Source organism: Natator depressus, chromosome 6 (assembly GCF_965152275.1).
Source record: "Natator depressus isolate rNatDep1 chromosome 6, rNatDep2.hap1, whole genome shotgun sequence".
NCBI classification, from domain to species: Eukaryota; Metazoa; Chordata; order Testudines; family Cheloniidae; genus Natator; species Natator depressus.
In genome coordinates this window covers 82,729,622-82,745,148 of record NC_134239.1, presented here as the reverse complement: position 1 = coordinate 82,745,148, position 15,527 = coordinate 82,729,622, and the positions used below count along the sequence as shown (strand labels likewise).

At 39.8% G+C, this 15,527-nt stretch overlaps 1 protein-coding gene across 2 annotated transcripts in view; it reads right to left on the bottom strand.

Annotated features, from left to right (window-relative positions):
* Window positions 1–15,527, bottom strand: part of NUBPL (NUBP iron-sulfur cluster assembly factor, mitochondrial) — a 150,505-nt gene that overhangs the window by 98,234 nt on the left and 36,744 nt on the right. For both annotated transcript variants that reach the window (XM_074955824.1, XM_074955825.1), the window contains exons 5-6: window positions 2,618–2,657; window positions 2,421–2,511 (exon numbers count right to left, since the gene is read on the bottom strand). In XM_074955824.1, the coding sequence (XP_074811925.1) occupies window positions 2,421–2,511; window positions 2,618–2,657 (131 nt within the window). The remainder of the gene's footprint in view (window positions 1–2,420; window positions 2,512–2,617; window positions 2,658–15,527) is intronic.

Genomic DNA, 15,527 nt, shown 5'->3' with positions numbered 1-15,527 from the left:
GACCTGCTTTAAACTACTAAGAGATTAAGTGTGAATACAAACAACTAGAAGAATTTTGATCTCCTGCAAAGGATCAAACCTCAGGACTAAAAAATAATCCTGTTGAACAACAGTTAATGGCTGGAACTGATCAGTGACAGATTAAGAGAACTCAAGTCCTAGAGAGAGATTTAAGAACCCCTAAATATCACTACATAATTTCCAATGTATAATGGAACACTACCATATTTAATAATAATATGGAATGTCGGGTTCCTCTGTAATTTAGGTGCCCCGACCACAGCTCTATCAGCCTACAATTAAACCGATCTCAAGACTGACTGGTAATCATGTGACTAGGAAATTTCATAACCTCTTAAAGGTATTAAAATAGCATGTGTCAAGGTGGCTAATTTATTAGTAATTTAGTAAAAACTACCTGTGCACTGGAATCTACTGATGCTTCCTGTGATCTATGAGTTTCTTTTTTCCTGGAGAGGAAGTCAACAATTTCTTTTTATGGAGGATTAATGGAGACTTGTCTACACACGCACACACAAGAAAATTCTTGCCAAAAAACAAAAACCACTAGCAGTTTAAACCTGCCTCATTCAAAAGCAAAATTCCATTCTCAGGAAAATCAGTAATGCCCCCATAGTCAAGGAACTATATGTCTCATTCCTAATGAAGGATCTGCTGGAGTGCAACTGCTTCTTTAGTTGCTAGGTAACAACCAACTCATTATATGCCATTATCAGCACCCTGGAAAAGGAAACTGGCATCTGCTTCCCATTTGGCGATACCAATGATTGAAATAATAGCAATGGTCTGCCTGCCAAAAATCCTTGGTCTCCCAGAGATTGGTTTGTGAATACAGCAGGTGCTGATTTCAGCATCATCTCTGAAGTTTTAGGTTCTGTAGCTTTTGTGATCTTAACCAACACAGCGTGCCAAGGAGATGGAGTTGCCTGTCCCAACCATTGGCACATTATTAATGCAGAAAAATATCCTCCCCCTAAATTATGGCTTATCTGATTGGTGGGATGTTAACCACAAAGACCTATTGTGAAGCCTGTACCAGAAACAGGGGAAATCAACAGCACTAGGATGGGAACAGGCTGGGAATGAAGTGATTTGGAAGAACTTGCTGAGGTCAAGCAGAACTCTTGCAGTCGCTTAGCTGTATTTTTTTAAAATCACTGAAATAGATGTCAACAGTGAGCAATGTGGGCCACTATGCAAAAGCCTAAACATGTAGCCTTAATGCATTTCTTTTAGTTCATTAGTACATCACAGTTCCATTCATACTGAGAAGGGAAAATAGGCCTGCCAACAAACAAAAAAGCCACCCGTCTTCCGAATGCCATAACCAGAAAATGAATACATTAATGATAAATTTGCATTACACAGAGACAATGTCTAACAATTTTCATACAGTATACACATGAGCACCCTATCTGGGTGGTAGGTGAATAAACAAACGTGTGAAGAAAGTAGGTCCTAAAGACATGCATGGTTCCTTGTATTCATATTCAAATATCTACATCTGATTTAGTCAAATCTGAAAACACCACCATTTTAAAAAAATAGTATAAAACCCACAAAAAAGTATAAGAAAAGATATAAACGTTGGAGTTGAATACTTTAAGCATGCGTGGCCCCTACCACAGCTTTGTCTGAGGAGCATACTGAAATGCAACAAGTTTTACTTTTCCCTCTTTCCTAATGCTTAGGTTCAATTCTCTAACCCTCAATAGGGTTGAAAGCCCACCATAGTTAAGTGGAAGATACCTGTTTTTAAATTCAATACATAAACTGAATGTATTGGAACCAAAATGAATGGAATACTCAGAGATTTTAATTCTTAACAGAATAAAGTCTCAGCTCTGAACATCCATTCAAGAAAATTATGAGCAGTGACACTGAAAACACTGATATCATGAGGACTACTCACAAGCTTAAAGTTAGGCATATGTTTAAGTATCTGACTGAAGCAGGGTCATTCTGAACTCTGCTCCTACACTGGACTATTCTCACAAGTGTCCATTTCCACACTAGTGGTATGCTTATTTTATTTATGCACATTCCTTGTCATTGGTGTATTAATCCTGCAACTTTCAACTGGACATAAAGCAGGACTCCCACCAAGTTTCAATGGGAGTTAAGTGCCATTTGAGTCTTTGAAATTTCCCCTGAAGTGACTGATATTAAGAAGAAAGTTAATTACTATAAAGCGTATTTTCCCTTTTGCAGTACCTAAAAGCCAGTGCAAAACACTAAGTCATGGAAAACACACATTTGACACATTGTGAATGTGCAACACAAATTCAAACATTGCACACAAAGGGCATTTCTTTCAACAATTGCTCAGCTTGGAGTTCAGCCTTCAACAGAAGTGCTTTTTTCTATCAAGCAAAAAAACATTTTAGGTAACACCTTACCTGCCTCAACAATTTCTCTATAGCTGACATTACCATGAGTCCTCTCCACACAACTGGTGCAGTCTCTTCTACCAAGAAACCCATCGACATACTGAAACAGTAAAGCAAAACATTTATCTTTCAAAACAGGATACAAAATAAAATTATCTGAAATACATCTGTAAAGTAGCTTGATTTAAAATAAAACATATGCTCACCATGCAATGCCATAGTTCTTAAGGGGTCTCATTAAGTTTTCTAAAATAGAAACAAAATTATTCCATTTTTTAAAAAACTAAGCAATTACTTTAGATTCATAAATACATACTTCCTCACATAGTCTTACTGAGGTAGTTTTTCACCCAAATCAGCAGTAGGAGCTGCCTCAGCTCCTCCAGTATTCTCTCTATCTAGCCACATTTTCGAAGTAGCTATCTGCATGATGGTGAGTTCTCGGTCCCATCCCTTTCTTAGAAACTGAGGCCAGGTCTACACTACAAAAACTTCCATCAGTATAACGGCATCGCTTAAAGGTGTGAAAAATTCACACTTCTGAGCAACGTACTTATACCTACCTAACCCCAGACACAGACAGCGCTATATTGACCGGAGAGCTTGTCCCATTGACATAGCTACCACCTCTCGTGGACATGGATTAACTCTCCCAACAGCTTGGTAGCATCTTCACTAAAGCACTACAGAAGCACAGCTTTTTAAGTGTAGATCTGCCCTCAATCTCTACTAGCTCAGGCTTCAGCCTTCAGATATATCTCTATTAGAGGGCATCGATACCAACTCAACCATGCCTTCTGCGACATCCTATGTAAAAAGAGAGATCAAGCTTTCTCAGGTGGTCTGCCCAGGATACCATGTGATCAATCATTGATACCTTACGTATTTCCTTTGTTAGCCTTCTACCAAAACCTGTAGGACTTGTTAATCACAAGCTGTATATGGGGAGGACAGCAGGTCTACCTTATAATGAATAGTTAAGATATGAATATAGCCGATGAATGCAACACCGTGGTGTGACCCAGAGGCCCCTTGACAAAGATTCCTCCCTGTTCTTTGCAAAAAAACTCTCATCTCAGATGACAACACCAAACATATCTTACAGAGTATTTATCCACAAGGGATAACATGTAAGGTATCTACAGAAAGCTCATAACTTGTGAAGACTCAATCATTCTGATATGTGCATACAAGTAATATTTATGGAACAATGTAACTACATTGAAACTATGCTTTACAGACTTGGATGTAAAAGTTAGTCACAGTGGAATAATACGTGATGGCCAATTGGAGCAGGAGGGAGTTGTCGCTCCTCCCTGGTTAGTCGGGTATGCAATGCAAGTCTCAAGTGTCTAGCCTTGCTCCATCCCAAAACTAGCACTGGTAAACCATCAGAGACAACTGCAAACAATCAAAACTTCTTCAAAGTAAAAAGGAACATTATTACACACAGGATCTCTCTGTCTATGAAGACACACAAAAGACTGTTTCAGTGTAATACAGAGTGAGGAGAGGAAACACCTCGTGGAAAAGGGGTGGTTTTTATGGAAGTTTGGATCCTGCTTCAGGTGAAGCCAGCCAGTTCTGCAACAGATTAAACTTTGGGAATGAAAACCTACTTTATTAGAAGGAAAAGGTAATTATTAATAAATGTAGGCCCTACTTCCCATTTTATGATTTTATTTTATACTGTAATCATTTGTTTCTACCACTCTCTATTCTTTCTTAAATAAACTCTCTCTTGTTTTATTACAACTGCTGTGTGTTATCCAGGAGCAGTGGTTTAAGGTAAAACTGGGGTACACTGCTTCTTTGGGAGCAGAGAATCTGGGATTTCTGTGAATATTAGCGTCAGGGGCTGGACATCACAGGGGAATGCTTCAAAGGTGATTCAGGCACAAGGGTGCATCTCTTGTTAATCTGTAAGGCAAAGACAGGGCTGCCATTGCCCAGAGAAGAGTGCCTGAGTGGCTAACAGGCTGGTGGAGTTAGAAAGCTAACACCCAACCAATATGTGCAAGGCTACCTCTCACTAGAGGCAGGAGTGTAACAAGATAGAATCATAGAGTATCAGGGTCGGAAGGGACCTCAGGAGGTCATCTAATCCAACCCCCTGCTCAAAGCAGGACCAATCCCCAATTTTTGCCCCAGATCCCTAAATGGCCCCCTCAAGGATTGAACTCACAACCCTGGGTTTAGCAGGCCAATGCTCAAACCACTGAGCTGTCCCTCCCCATACTCCTGCGTACCGTGAGAACCATCACACCTAGCAAATCTCTTTTGAGGAAGCATAGCATGTAGCTGAGATAGATAGACTTTTGCCATCACAGTAGTTCAACTATTTTTCCACAAAATCAAACAAGTGACTGGAAAGCATATATATGCTCCTCATGGCAATCCCTGCTACTACTATCTTGAAAAGACTATTTCACAATGTTAATCTTCCCAGCCTTTGCATTTCAACTTAAAACAACACCAACAATATTCTTTACAGGGATAATCACGTGTTGTATGTATGACTACACTAAAAATATTAGAAAGTTTGCAAAGTCAAACACTCAGAAGTCAGGAATACCAGAATTAAGGTTGCCTATGCAATCTAGATTTGGTCCCTTTGTGTGCATGCATTATGATAGAGTCTTTAATTACATGATCATATACTATTTGTTCCACAGGATGCTTCATCATTCAGTGCACAGGATGGACCATGCTCAATGAATGAGTAGTTATTTCTTTTTATCCTCATCATTCAATGTGTGACCCCAGAGCTTATTTAACATACACTGTCCAAGCCCTGCAAGGAATACAAAACTATTAATCTCTCCATGGGCTTTTCTATGACTTTCATCATGGTAGCTTGTGAGTGCTTCACAAACATTAATAAATTTATGTTCACAACATCCCTGTGAGATGAAGTGGTCTTATTATATCTATTTTACTGACAGGCATCTGAGACAAAGATTAAGGCCAAAATTGTTAGAAATGTCCACTATCTGGGACTCCCAAGTTGACATGCCAAGAGTAGTTTTGAGCACAATTAGCATTTTTAATAACATTATATGTTTAAAAACAAAACCCCCTCCAGACAACTTCAGTTGCAGTTGTTAGCACTTATGCAAAATTTGGCTCCAGCCATCTCAAGTGGGTACACTTAAAATAAGGAACACTGTTAGTTGCCACTTGTGAAAATTCTGATGTAATTGACTTGCCCAACATTACACAGGAACTCTGTGATAGCGGCCTGGGTAGAATCCAGGTCTCCAGGGCAGCATCCAACTGCCTTAATCACAAAACCATCCTCTCTCTTTCTGCAATCTCCTATCTCATTCATTATACACTTCCCAACTTCTACACCAAACGAGGCAAGCTCCTACAGACAACAGCTCATCCCCAGCCCATGTCCCTGTGCCCAAGTGTTCACCTCCCCTCCGCCTTTAGCTCCTTACCCCTTTGCATTTGAGTCAGGCGCCTTGCTCCTTCTCTATGCTGTCTGGGCACCGGCAGGGGACGAATGGAGAGCACAAGTCTCCCTGCTCTCAGTGCTGGTGCCTGGAACCACAGCAGCCCTCCAGCTTCCAAGAGGAGCAATTACGGAAGTCCTGATCAGCCTGAGCATGCACCATGTTCATTCACTCTGAGCATGTGCAAACTGAGATTTTTCAGAGGTTTACAACTTGGCCAAAGTTGGGCAGATTTTCATGGGAGCAACAAAAAGCAAAACCCCCTATACTGAATTTCAAGTCACTGCTCCAAAGAATGAGGTGTTAAGGCTTTTCTGTGTAAAAGATTCTTACTATTGTTAATAGGGGCAAAACAATGCTTCCTCATTTTTAGATACCACTAAACCATAAACTGTAAACATAACCTTGTTTTTAAAAATACCTAAGTCATTTTAGTTGAAACTTTCCCAAAAAATTCAGCCTGAAGCAGACACCTTGCGTGAAAAATTTCAGCCTAAACAGTTAAAGTTTGGCAATGCTACAGGCAACTGAAAACAAGGTCTTATAATGGAACCTGTTAGACAATCTTGACTATAGGTGGATCTACCAGCTCCACCTGTGCCACACACATCTCTGTGACTACAAAAATACTCACCATGTACAGTAGGTATTTTATTGACCTACCAATGATTTAGCTCATTAAACATGGCTGGTCTCATTGTTCAAAAGATAGAGAATACCTTGACTAACTTCACGTAGAGTAGTTTTAACTCACTATGTGTGATTACATACATGAATAGTCCTGTTGACAATGAGTACTTGTGCAAGTAACAGCCTGCCAGTGAGAATAAGGAACTCACAATCTGTTTATCTAGTTCCAGGAGAGCACCTAATAAAAGCACCTTAAATGATAGAGCAAACACAAGAAAGGAGGACTGTTTTTCCTATAAAGAGGTCTAGATACCAAAAAAAATACGGTAATTTTATATTGGCTATACCAACTGACAAGTTTTTTCCAAATCCATTTGAGCAATAAGCAAGCCCTGGTCTTGAAATCAGGTCCATAATCACCTTGCTCCACTTGCTTCAAAAGACATTCCATGCAGGCATACAGGTCTGCCTACTGAGGTCCCATGATGGTATCAGAGCCGTACTTTGATGTGTGTTTACCTCTTGTGCTCTATCGCATGAATTTGCATGGCCCTCATTACTGTAGTATTTGAGCATTTCACAATCTTTAATGTATTTATCTTCACAAGAGTCTTGTGAAGTAGGGTAGTACTATTATCCCCATGTTATAGATGGGGAACCAAGCCACACACAGAGAGACTATGTGACTTATCCAAGATCACACAGGAAGTCTGTGGTGAAGTAGACTGGAGCCATGCTTCTTCTCTCATCCTTTCACTCATAACAAAGTACTTCAAAACCGGTTGATTATAAACAAAACATCTGAGAAATGTGGGTCAGTTTTGTTGCTTTACTAAAGTTATTTAATATTTTCCTTTGGTAAGGAGAAAAAGTCTGGGCATAAAGTAAAAATAAACTACTGTAAGAAATGCAGCACCAATGGTTATATTTCTCAACGTCTTTTCCCGCAAGTCTCTAAACAATATTTTTAATGCTTAAAACTAGCTAGTTTATACATGAGATCCTGTAATAACTATAGATTTAACAGTGTATTTATAACTAAAAGTACTAATTCCTCTACCACAACATTTTATATAAATAAAAATCATGCAGTAACCTCTCTACATGCATTTAAGAAAAATTATAGCAGGCTAGTATTTGTTCAAAGTTTATACTGAAGCTTAGGAATCCACCGCACTGTGAACAAAAGCTTTCTATAGAGCTCTTCATTAGCTGAGTTTATCATAATATAGGTCATTATTTCCCACCTCCTCACATCTCCAGGATGTCTCATCACCCAAAACACAAAAGACTCTTACTACAAGACAAAGTGTGTCATTGCCACAATGTCAGTGAAGGAGTGAATGACATATTGCAGCATATACGCTGTATTCTGTAACATGAAAGCAATACTGACTATATGAGTCATCCATTTAGTTAATATACTATCTGTACATGCTATTTGGAGCAGATTTTAAGCCTTCTCCATTTGTAAAATCTTGAATAATTTTGCATCACATGATTTTTAAAATGTCTGATTTGGTACTGCAGTGACTGTAAATTCTTCCCCCACCATCTTAATTAGGATTCCAGTTTCTGCAACACTGTATATTAATCACAGTAAACAGCAATTCTCAGAAGCTATCTGTCTGAAAGAATGAGAAAAACATACTTGCTGCTTTCCTGGATCCAAAAAGCAATTTCCAGTTACGTTCCAAGACTGACAGCCTGTCATGGTTTACCACAGAGGATTTTGGGCCAAGTCAAGGATCTGAAGGCTCCAAACTATATGAGACTAAACAGAAAGAACTACAAAAGGACTGAAGAAAACAGACATAAGGCTGTGGAAGTTAAAGGGAGATTTGACATCTTGGGACATAACTAAAAGAAAAGAGAGTTTTGACAAGAGGGAGAGAAGTAAAAAAATTAGGAGACAGAAAAGAATACAGATTTGTAAAGCCATTCAAAGGGAAAAAGAATAAAAGGGGAAATATGACAGGCTTCAACACCATATCTGTTCAAGGCTCGACCCCATAAAGTACCTGAAAGTCCCAGTTTCAAGCCACAATAGTGCTTGTCTCCTTAGCTTTTATACTTTGTGGGAAAAATAAAAAGGAATACCCCAAGGCCAGCGATTCTCAATCTGAGGGCGGCGCCAAAATCTTCAGGGGAAGCGCACCTGTCTTTCTGGCCTGCTACCTGCACATTCTACTTGATGCTAGAGGGTGCGGCTCTCTGAATGTGGCCCGCTAGTCTCTACAGCAACATGCACACAGTCATGCTGTCTAGTAGGGAAAAGATACAACATATAGTGACTGAACAGAACAGAACTGAAGGTGAGAGGAGAACAGAAGATATGGAGCAAATAATAGAAAGCAAAATCATAAACAAAGGAAAACATGAGATTACAATTAAAAAAACAAACACACACAAAAAGAAAAGGGCAAGAGGGAAAGTGGCAAGGTGGGCTGCAACAAGTGTTCCAGGGCATGGCACAGGAGGACAGAGGAGGCACCAATCAACTGCAGAGGTGAGGAGTGCTGCACCCAAAGAGAGGTTAATCATCCAGTTACAAATTTTAAAAATCCAACCATTGCTTTAGTTGCTTATGCCAGAAGGCCAAAATAGTCTGTGGGAAGTTAGACTAATTGAGACTTCAGGTTTGGTTTCACACTATATTATCAATGTAAATGTAGTACTACCTCAAAGGTACTGCAATTGGTATTTTCAGTTCTCTCACTAACAGTCTGGCTTGGACTAGGACTGCAGAAGGAACTTATTTTAGGAACTAAAATAAGTGTTCACTCCATACTCCTATTAGCCCTGCACTGACAACATAGCTAAGAAGAGCACACTGCTTCATCACCAACAGAATTGTTTTCCCAAATTCCATTTACAGAGCCAGTTACACCTGTGCATTGCCAAGGAGAGCAATAAGGTGGCACAGTGGCACTGCGGGCAGAATTTGTCCCACAGAATCATAGAATCATAGAATATCAGGGTTGGAAGGGACCTCAGGAGGTCATCTAGTCCAACCCCCTGCTCAAAGCAGGACCAATCCCCAATTAAATCATCCCAGCCAGGGCTTTGTCAAGCGTGACCTTAAAAACTTCTAAGGAAGGAGATTCTACCACCTCCCTAGGTAACGCATTCCAGTGTTTCACCACCCTCCTAGTGAAAAAGTTTTTCCTAATATCCAACCTAAACCTCCCCCACTGCAACGTGAGACCATTACTCCTTGTCCTGTCCTCTTCTACCACTGCGAATAGTCTAGAACCATCCTCTCTGGAACCACCTCTCAGGTAGTTGAAAGCAGCTATCAAATCCCCCCTCATTCTTCTCTTCTGCAGACTAAACAATCCCAGTTCCCTCAGCCTCTCCTCGTAAGTCATGTGTTCCAGACCCCTAATCATTTTTGTTGCCCTTCGCTGGACTCTCTCCAATTTATCCACATCCTTCTTGTAGTGTGGGGCCCAAAACTGGACACAGTACTCCAGATGAGGTCTCACCAATGTCGAATAGAGGGGAACGATCACGTCCCTCGATCTGCTCGCTATGCCCCTACTTATACATCCCAAAATGTCATTGGCCTTCTTGGCAACAAGGGCACACTGCTGACTCATATCCAGCTTCTCGTCCACTGTCACCCCTAGGTCCTTTTCCGCAGAACTGCTGCCTAGCCATTACTCTATTACATCTCTATTACTCATCAACCTCAGCCTAGACCAATCCACACAAGCAGTCCATTTCCTGGACACTACGGTGCTAATAAGCGATGGTCACATAAACACAACCCTATACCGAAAACCTACTGACCGTTATACTTACCTACATGTCTTCAGCTTCCATCCAGGACATACCACACGATCCGTTGTCTACAGCCAAGCTCTAAGACACAACCGCATTTGCTCCGATCCCTCAGACAGAGACAAACACCTACAAGATCTCTATCAAGCATTCTTAAATCTACAATACCCACCTGCTGAAGAGAAAAAACAGATTGACAAAGCCAGAAGAGTACCCAGAAGTCACCTACTACAGGACAGGCCCAACCAAGAAAATAACAGAATGCCACTAGCCGTCACCTTCAACCCCCAACTAAAACCTCTCCAGCACATCATCAAAGATCTACAACCTATCCTGAAAAATGATCCCTCACTCTCACAGATCTTGGGAGACAGCCCCCAACCTGAAGCAAATACTCTCCAGCAACCACACACCACACAAAAAAACCCCACGAACCAGGAACCTAACCTTGCAACAAAGCCCGATGCCATCTCTGTCCATTTATTTATTCAAGGGACACCATCATAGGACCTAATCACATTAGCCACACCAACAGGGGCTCGTTCACCTGCATATCTACCCATGTGCTATGCGCCATCATGTGCCAGCAATGCCCCTCTGCCATGTACATTGGCCAAACCGGACAGTCTCTACACAAAAGAATATATGGACACATCTGACATAAGAAATCATAACATTCAAAAACCAGTAGGAGAACACTTCAACCTCTTTGGCCACTCAGTAACAGATTTAAAGGTGGCAGTTTTGCAACAGAAAAGCTTCAAAAACAGACTCCAATGAGAAACTGCTGAGCTTGAATTAATATGCAAACTAGATACCATTAACTTCGGTTTGATTAGAGACTGGGAGTGGCTGGGTCATTACACATATTAAATCTATTTCCCTAAGTTAAGTATCCTCACACCTGCTTGCCAACTGTCTAAATGAGCCATCACTACAAAAGTTTTTTTCTCCTGCTGATAATAGCTCATCTTAATAAATTAGCCTCTTACTCCACCTTTTCATATTCTCTGTATATATATTCTTCTTACTATATGTTCCGTTCTATGCATCCGTTGAAGCGGGCTGTAGCCCACAAAAGCTTATGCTCAAAATAAATTTGTTAGTCTCTAAGGTGCCACAAGTACTCCTGTTCTTTTTGTGGATATAGACTAACACGGCTGCTACTCTGAAATCTATTACTCATGAAGCTCAGTGAATAGGAAAGAACTCATACAATGCCATTTTTTATGGAACAAACATTCCTTTTCATAACTATGAAACTGTTAGCTCTCTACAAACGCAGAAACATTTTTCATTTTAAATCATGCTTTAAATAGCAATTCTCAGTCATATTGTGTGCTGTCACTGCTAAATCCAATGAAAATTATGAAGTTTTTTTTTTTCTTCCCTTTTTAAGAGGAGCAGCAAAATTTGAGTGCGCCTTACATGGGCTTCTTATGTTTCTTCAAGCATTTGAGTAAGACTATATATGAGGCGTTGCTCAGCTTTAGCTTCTTAATGGTAAAGTAGTATATAATCCCCAAATGAAGTCTAAAGAAGTTATGAAATGTATTTTCTGAAATAATTAGGCTCATTTTTGACATTACGATTTTTTCCCCAATTATAAAACACTCACCAACCATCAACTCAAAACACCAAAAACATAGAAAAGCTTAAAAAGAACTTTACAATCCCTCCACAGCCCTTCCACTTTATAACACAGCCCTTTTTTTCAATCAATTCCTATTACATTCATTTTCTGGGTGTAAAAAGCAATTAATTCAGAATGCATCAATTCAATTTTAAAGAGAGTTAAAAAAAGCAAAAACACAGCTGCTTGTTGTAAGATTATGATTCAAAGGTAAGACTGGCATAAGTAGGAAAAATATGCTGATTTTGATCGTGTATTAGACAACTACATTTCAAAGTAGTTGAAATGTATGGTTTTGTACTAAAAGCACAAGATGGGTGAGTTCTCTGAAGCCAGTACCTTCCATCAAAGGTGCCTTCCCTCCAATCATCAAAATGATGCACAAAATAGCCTTGAGGTCTTTGTGGATCCAAAGCCTTTTTCTACCTGTAGCTGGTCAGAAGACAGAGCGTTATTCTATTAAACTGATTTGGCTACAGTGAACCACAAATTAGTGACCACTATGATTGATTATTGAATTCATTGTATCTAAGAGGAATGAAACTGACAACTCTGAAAAACTTCCACTTGATTCAAGATGCAGCATCCCACCTACTCAGCAGCAGATCACTCTGCATAGCTCTTCAGCAGCACAGAACCAAATTCACGGTTTTTGTCCAAATATTCAAAAGCCATTTACTCGATTAGCCCCTGTTACCTGAAGAACTGACTACCTCCCTCTACACAACTATAGCTGCCCCAGTCAGCTAGTGCACTAGAAAGGTCAACAACAACAGTGAGAATTGTGAGGGCAGTGGACAGCGCTTACCTACAACTGAACTGCAATTCTGAAATTAACTTCTATAAAACATCAGACATCCATCTTCAGAACAAAATGCAAAGCTCACTTATTTAACTTAGCTCTCTCAGAGCAAATAAATTCATTAATACACAAAGATAAAACTGATAGAAGAAAAGGAAACTGGAGACAAAGGTCCTGTTAAAAATATATTTTAACAGTTGTAATACCCTGAAATACCTTGGTGCTGAGCATGGTATGAAAATGAAGGTAGGTAAACTGAGCTGTATTTCCAAATCCACCAAAAGTTATTTTTTTAAATTTATTGAATGCCTTAGTTCTTTTTGTGCCACTTTAAGCAAGTCAGTCTTTGTAGCCCAGATTCTCCAATTGTAAAATGGACCTACTACATGCTTCACAGGGATGCTGTGAGGCTTAGAAAACACTATCAGCATAAAAAAAATATTTTAGACACGTGTCATTTTTACTTCTTTATTGTTACTTTTAACACCTATAAGCATTAAAGAACACCCACATTTTCTCTATTTTCCTATTTGTTTATGTACCCAATAACACTTGAGATCTGTTAAATTTTACCGTTTCTCCTGAAATCAGCAAATTTTACTCTATGTTGGATGGTTTCATAAAAGAACAAGGGCAAGAAAATGTTAAAAATAGGAAAGTATGATTGTAAGATGACAAAAATTAGCAGAAAGATTCAGGAATACATGTAGTATTTAAAACTACTTTAAAATTAATTTTTAAATTGGCTAGATTTTAAGTTGTCTATGATGTTTTAATATCTCTATTCTACTGAGAAAAGTGACTTTAAAAATGGCACACTCGGTTTCCATATTTATTGCCTGTCAATTTATTCTAGATCAAATATGTTCAGCTTGCAAACAGACACACAAGTACACATACAAACACATTTATGACTGCCATTCTTAAAAACTCTACCTGAAAGCTCAGAGCTAATCTGGTTTCTTCCTTTATTATGGTGGATGATGCATAAGAAAAGTTATGCAAACTAAATTATTCTCCAATTTGCCCTTGTGCAACCTAATTGTTTTCGGTGAGGTTGTACAGACGTAACTTTTTGGTCCTTATGATAAATGAGATTGGGAACAGCTCCTTTTTGTGGGCACTCAGCCAGCCAGTTAGCTATAGAATCCCTCTTGGCAGTTGTTCACCACTTGCTTTACCTGTAAAGGGTTAACAAGCCCACAGGTAAAAGGAAAGGAGTGGGTACCTGACCAAAAGAGCCAATGGGAGGGCTAGAACTTTTTAAAATGGCGGGGGGGTGGGGAGGAGAGAACTTCCCTTTGTCTGTGTGTTGTGGTTCTCTGGGAAAGAGGGGAATAGGGCAGCAGTTATTCTGTGAAGCTTTAAGCCAGGTATGAAAAACCATCAGATCATACCTAGAGATTGCTTATCTGAAACCCAGATATTTAAGTAAATTAGGGAATGTCTAGGAAGATGCGATTAGGTTTATTTCTATTTATTTCTTATTGGCTTGTGAACTCCTCTGTGCTAACCCCAAATGTTTTTGTTTTGCTTGTAACCTTTAAGCTGGACCGCAAGAAGGTTATTCTTGACGTTTAATTTTTGTAAGTGGGTTTTTTAAATCTAACAAAAGGCTAAGTTCTAGATGTATTTTCCTTTCTTTTTGTTTTTAATAAAATTTACCTTTTTTAAGAACAGGATTGGATTTTGGTGTCCTAAGAAGTTTGTGCATATGTTGTTTAATTAGCTGGGGGCAACAGCTAATTTCCTTTGTTTTCCTTCTCAGCTCTTCCCCGGAGGGGGCGTGTGTGTGAAAGGGCTTGAGGGTACCGCACAGGAAGGAATTCCCAAGTGAGCCTTCCTAGGTTCCAAGGGGTTTTGCATTTGGCAGCATCTACCCACCCAAGGTCAGAAAGAAGCTGTAAGCTTCGTAGTTTAATACCAGCCTGGAGTGGCCAATATTAATTTTTAGGATCCTTGTGGGCCCCCACCTTCTGCACTCAATGTGCCAGAGTGGAGAAATCAGCCTTGACAGCGCTATAAGTGCAATTTACTAAGTAATTCTAGGTAGTGACATACTGGCTCAAACTAGTTGTTCATCAAGTCCAAGATTCTCTTTTTGATGATAGTGGCAAATTCCAGATGCTGCTGAAGAGGGTGTTAGATCCCTTTAAGAGTTAATTATCGACCAATGTACCTAAACCCCTTTCCCCCCCCCCCCCAGTTAGTGATTAATGGTTTATATTCTTTTTTAATTCCTATCCAGTGTAATTTAATATTAGACATTAAGATGGATAATGAGTATAACTTTTTAATATTTTCTGTGCTGTTGGACACCATGGGTATTGTGGTAATGAGTTCCACAAGCTAATTATATTTAACTGAGTCAACTGTAAATCTGTTCCTATTCAGATTTGTTTGAATGGCACCTTGTTCTTGTACTGTGAGAGTGTAAATAGTCTCTTTTCCCTTCTCTGTACCATTATTTTAGTCTCCTGATGATACACAAGAAGGAACAAAATGCAGATTCATCTCTCATAACTGCAGTCACTACACAGCTAACATCAAGACTAGATTAAGGCAATCCAGGGCCCGAGCATACCTCAGATGCCCCTCACTCCCAATAATCCCATCCTTATGCTGTGGATTGGCATCATGGATCCTGTCCCTGCTGGGAGTGACAGTGGCAGGAGCCACCTGCGCAAGAGCCATCTTCTGGGCAGACTAGGGGCTCCCTGTCTCTGGACCCCTGCTCCTTGTCTTCAAGCAGGCTGAGTGTCCCGGAGGAGTAAGGACTTAGTTGGGTGGGGCCTAAGCAAAGG